This window comes from Doryrhamphus excisus, chromosome 7 (genome assembly GCF_030265055.1).
Source record: "Doryrhamphus excisus isolate RoL2022-K1 chromosome 7, RoL_Dexc_1.0, whole genome shotgun sequence".
In the NCBI taxonomy this organism is placed as follows: domain Eukaryota; kingdom Metazoa; phylum Chordata; class Actinopteri; order Syngnathiformes; family Syngnathidae; genus Doryrhamphus; species Doryrhamphus excisus.
Window position 1 is genome coordinate 8152746 of NC_080472.1, and position 5859 is coordinate 8158604.

At 39.6% G+C, this 5859-nt stretch overlaps 1 protein-coding gene across 2 annotated transcripts; it reads left to right on the plus strand.

The window, feature by feature from the left end:
* The first annotated feature begins 119 nt into the window (after positions 1-119).
* LOC131131921 (barrier-to-autointegration factor-like) lies at positions 120-4879 on the plus strand. 2 transcript variants are annotated; one of them, XM_058076976.1, is made up of 4 exons: positions 120-296; positions 1630-1790; positions 2043-2142; positions 4727-4879. In XM_058076976.1, exons 2-4 carry the CDS (start codon positions 1665-1667, stop codon positions 4789-4791), a joined length of 291 nt encoding a protein of 96 aa, XP_057932959.1. In that variant the 5' UTR covers positions 120-296; positions 1630-1664; the 3' UTR covers positions 4792-4879. The 2 variants fall into 2 exon arrangements, with proteins under 2 accessions (XP_057932959.1, XP_057932960.1); XM_058076977.1 differs by lacking the exon at positions 4727-4879 and having other exon boundaries at positions 128-296; positions 2043-2429.
* The last annotated feature ends 980 nt before the right edge of the window (positions 4880-5859 follow it).

Genomic DNA, 5859 nt, shown 5'->3' on the forward strand with positions numbered 1-5859 from the left:
TACTATACTGAAATTGTGTAAAGGTATTTTTTTAATGACAAGCAATAGTTGGGAAAACATTGGTTGCTCGTGACCCAGCCATGTGTTGCATTTGGGCGATGACGTAGTCGGAACGTCACGTAACTCAAGCTTTGAGGAAGTGCTGCTTCAATTGTAGCGTTTGAAGCACGTAGCCAAGCGTCAGTCATGGCACACTTTGACCCACAATTTGGTCGCCGGCGCGGAAACAATTGTAGCTTCTTTTTCACTGGGAAGCTAACTTGGTTCGTCTCTTATCACGACGTCTGATTCAGACGGTAAGATAACGTCAGTGTAAAAAATCAATGTATAGTGAAAATCACTCGCTGTATATGTTGTGTAGCTGTCATGTATGTTATCTAGCTACAGTAAGATTACTACCTCAAATTGGGTCATGGACTTCCGTCATACGTCACAAACAGGAAGTCATTTTCTTTAGGAGTTCTGGAGATCGTTTCTCAGCTTCACTTGCCATATCAGCTGTTAAGCTTCAATGGTGACACTTTGACCGGAAATTAGATTAGATACTAGAACATTTGGGAGGTAAAAGTCCAAACCGTAATTAAAAAATCTGCCACGTCAACGTCAGATAATAGCGGATGTTTGCGTTTAATCTTCAAATTAAGAGAGCGCAGCAGAACAACCATCACGAGTTGTTATAAGTTGTTATAGTCAGAATGTCACGTTTATGCGTCTACAATTGCGCAATGATGATGGAAATGAAATGATATATTTCCATCTCGTTTTCTATGTGGAAGAAAGCTACTACCGGAAGTGCGTCCTGTATTTCACAACAAAGCTCGTACAATCGTCACATTGGTAGAAATAGCATGGCATTTCGAAAAAGTTTACTTACTCCCACCGTAAATATGACAAGTTGGACTTGATTTTCAACCAAATGAAACCTTGCCGTGAGAAAATACACGTTTATATTATCTCGTCACAATGCGTGGAAAAATGGTGCTTATAATGAAAGTCAGCGGGACTTGGGAAGTATCTCTGGGTTTCAAAAAGAAACAAAAACAGAAACGTAAATAAAAACAATAAGTGGATATTCTTGTCACTCACTTTGTAACCCTTAATGCTTGGTACATTTTACCATCTCATCCCAGAAAATTGGGAAAAAATTGACGTGGTGTTATTGAACGCAACTCCTCATTGCTCAGAATAAAACTGTTCAAATCTGATTGAAATAATCTGCAATTAAAGAAACATTTATCCATTTTCTATACCGCGTATCCTCACTAGGGTTGCATGGGTATGCTGGAGCCTATCCCAGCTGACTTCAGATGAGCATTAAATAAACCAGTGTTATGTAACTCTCAAGTTTATTTAAATCTCGAGTTAATTTAGCACTGCTTACTAGATACAAATATACATAATCCTGCAAAATAATGTTCCAAATAATCCTGCCCTCATCTTGCCCCTTTCAATAAAATATGGTTACAAAATAGCATATTTCAGACATCGTGGGACATGGTGATTAATCATGATTAATTAGTTTGAAAACCATGATTATTCTGATTTTTTTTAAAGTAATAATTTGACAGCCCAAGTAATATGACATCATTGTAATAGCTTCTGAATGAAACTGTTGTCTTTCTTTTTCAGCCTCGTGTTGATCTGTTGCCGTCCACAAAGGAATCATGTCTTCAACGTCCCAAAAACATAAAGACTTTGTGGTTGGGCCAATAGGTGACAAGCATGTGTCGGCTCTCGCCGGCATCGGAGAGGTCCTTGGAGAAAGACTAGAGGAGAAAGGTTTTGACAAGGTAAGGTATGAAATCAAGTAGAGTGGAACCTCAGTTAGCGGACGGCCTTGGTTAGCGTATTTTTTGGTTTACAAATGTACGCAAATACCGAGGTTTGGCTGTAATCGGGTGTGTTTGGACGCCGTTCGTCCCGAGAGGTAGGGTTGTACAGCGCCACATACAGGCTTCCGCGTGTCCTACACTTAAAATGTCAAATGTCAAAGTAGTTTGTTTTGCATGTGGTCAAGGCCGTAATGTTTGCTCTTCCATCAGGCGTACGTCGTCCTTGGACAGTTCCTGGTGCTGAAGAAGGAAGAGGACCTTTTCCGGGATTGGTTAAAGCACATCTGTGGGGCAAATTCTAAACAACAAGGTGACTGCTTTGCCTGTCTGAACGAATGGTGCGAGGCCTTCCTATAAACAATTTCTTCTTTTAATAGTGTTTCTTTATTTTCATATATATATATATATTTAGTTATATACATATAACTAGCTGAAGTTTCATGCAGATAGTGTGATCATTTTATGGATTATATTTGTAAGCAGTTAACACACGCTGGCTGATGCTCTGTTCTGTCTGTTGAAGAAATAAGTGATACAAATGTGTGTTCCCGGCAGTGGCTGTATGAAATAAAATCACAAGTGAGGGAAAATCCTGACATGAGCTTTTAGTTCAGAATCTACTTTGTGTATGATTGAGCTGCAAGGAGCAGCCGGAGAGCAGCAAGTCATTTTTTGACACTTTTCTGAATGAATGAACGTGTTTGCCAAGATGGAGGATTATATCTGCCTTATATTAGCTCACCAGCTTTTCATGGAGGAAAAGGATGGCTGCGTGTACTTCGTATACAAAAGGTAAGGGCCACAATGTTTTTCAAAAGAAATGAATGGGATTTGTCTAATGTTTAGTGTTCAGTTCAACGTGCTCCTCAAATACTCCTTCAAAGAAACGGGTTCCTCATTCGAATAACACAGGCATAAATCCCGCCCCCTTCCTGATTTGATCACGTGAGCTATACAGACATAAATCCCGCCTCCCTCCTGCTTTAATCACGTGCGCTACATTTGTTGGCAGCTAATGCTACTATTGTTAGCATAATTGAATGTCGTAACAACGTCGTGGAAATTAAGTGAGTAACTCACAGTAGTGATGGCCTTGGATACAATTACAGGCAGCTGTATCGTCATGTGTGATGCATTGAATGCTGAAATGTTTTGTGTATGTATGTATAACCAAATGATAAATCTACAAAGTGTAATATAAAATATACAGTATATATAAAATACTTAATGTTTTGTTGTGTTAGTAATACTATAGTATATTAATATTATAATGTAGTACTATTAACCTTACCATGGATGAATGAAGGGCCAGTTTCATCTTTGTTTGTGAAAGGCACGTTAATGTCTGAACATGGATGAGGTGTTATTATTGTACCCCAACTCCTTGAAACACAATAAGCACTTCACCCTTCAATAACAATGACAAACAGTGAAAATACAGGTTTTGAAATGCAAACATGACATCTCTTAATAGTGTTGATTTGGCTTAATTATTCGGACTGACAAGTCAAAATATTCCCACACAGGAGAAATGTTCCTCTTTCTAGCTGGCTCCATATCTTCTCTCTTTGGACTCCAAACTAACGTAACCGTACAAACCAAACCGTCCAAACCATCGACAAACACTATCTATACGCTGAACTGACTGACTCTCACCACAAAACCCCACATTTTAATGTTTAAGCCTGAGGGGTTTATATCGCTGAGTGACAGGCAAACATCGGGGCAAATTGTGAACCTTTTCCCCGAATCCGTCACGTGGTACAGCCGGGCAGCGAGGCTTCGGACGTCATAAATTCAGGCCCCGCCCCCCAATGAATCACGCCTGGATACACGCTTCGCGGAAGTGCCCACTCGATTACTCGACACACGCTTTGAAGGCCCGGCACCTCTTGTAACATCACTACCTCACAGCTTAACGGCAATTTACGCCAATTTTTAATGTCACATTAGTAATTGTGAAAAATACTGACATATTAGAGTACATATACTTTTAAACCAATGTAATTATGCTCGACGGTGGTGGTGTTTTGAGCCAGCTGTATACAGTCCCATTTCTTTTATCTTCATTTATCATTTTTCGCACCTTAAGGTGTTATTCTTAAACTTTCTTTTCCAGCTCGAGTACGAGGTGAGTCAGCATATTGTGCACCTCACCTGACATTTCTCGACGTGCAAACATAATGACGTCATCATTGCATTAAAAACATTACGCAAGGAACGATGTGTAATGTTTCTGTGAGCATTACATTAGCGACATGTTGACAATCCGGTTCACGAAGGTTATAGGTACGAATCATGAACGAATCGTTCAAAAATCTAAGGTACGCGTCTGCTCCTTGCTTCAAATCAACTGTACTTTCCTTTTCCTACCTGAGCTTCCTCAAAGACTCGACAGAACGATACGGGTATTCGCCAAATTGTCAATACTGACTCAAGGGTACGGGTACTGACTTCATAAGAACCATCACCACTCAGCACCCGCAGCCTCAGTTCACGTTTGTGACCTGTACTTCGATCAGGAAATGTGCAAATTCAGCGATTTTTACACCATAAAGTGTTTAAAAACGATTGGGAATGTACTGAAAATACAATATGATTCACTGACACAGCTCCTTGAAGTAAACCTTTTCAATTTTTACGTGTTGAAACAACTTAACAGTAACAAATATTCGCGCTGATTTGGCTGCAATTTGACTCTTTGGCCAGGAGAGGTCACTGTAACTGAAGCTATAAAGAATCAAACCACTTTAATTGGGAAAAAGGTGTGAAACCAAAGAACTAGGTCAATTTCGATCATTGTTTGGGTTGGAAATGGTATTTTACGTCTAAATATGAAATATATAATCACACGCGCTGTGTGCGTTTGTGCAACGTCTGTCTTTGTTTTTCAGCCTGGTGGTGGTGTGAACTGTGGCCGCATCCACAAAGCAATCATGTCTTCATACCAAAAACATGAAGAGTTTCTGGCTGACCCAAAGATGGGAGAAAAGCCTGTGACGGCTGTCCCTGGCATCGGAGAGGTCCTTGGCGAACGGTATTGAAAGGTAACGGAATATGATTTTTATGTATGAATGCGGAGGGTATAGGGATGCTTGTTTTAGGCCCTGTCCCCATTCTTTGTGCAAATCCACGTATTTTTTTTTTCTTTACATTTTTTGCTCACTGTGCCTTTTTTGGAAAACCTCAAGTGGATAAATCCCAAAACAGCTTTGGAAAGTCTCAGTGTGGACAACAAATCCAATATACAGTGGAACCTTGGTTAGGGTACGCACCAGCTCGCATGTTTTTCGGCTTATGTTAGAAAATTTACAGCAAAATCTTGCCTCAATTGCACACAATCCCCGGTTAGCATACAATGTAGCGCGTCTTTAATCAAAAGTATCTTCGAAATCTGTATTTTTTTTTTTATCAGAAAACTGTTTTTTTAGCAGTAAATTACAATTACACAATATTGACTCACACATTAGCATGAAGGGATTTCTTTCTATTGTCTCACCAATACATTACTGACACCTAGTGACCAGTGTGGAATACTACATGTGCCAAAATGTCATTGAATGTGTCTCCTTAATGCTTTATGTTTGTATTGTAGTTCATTCAGTCATTTTTATGTTCATCAAAAATGAAAATATTCAGAACCAAGTTATTGTAGTGGCCTTTGCCTTTGCTTCTATTCTTGGAACGTTTCTGATGGTCGATGATGAGAAGCTTTTTGGGGGCGGGCCGAAGGATATTTGTGGGGCAAATGCTGAAGAACAGAGAGACTGCTTTCGCTGTCTTAAGGAATTCTGCGAGGCCTACATATACATCTACATATAAGTGATTTGCTCCTTTTATCTATTGCGTGTTATTGTTCTCGCCCGTGCACATTTGAACTGACGTTAAAACGGAGGCAAAGGTGGATGTTCTTATTGCGATTTCACGTTAATAAACTTAAAGCTGAGTTTCTCTTGTGAAACATTTGCCCAGATATGATGTGATCATGTTATCAGTAAATCAAATCACATTTAATACCACATGGAAG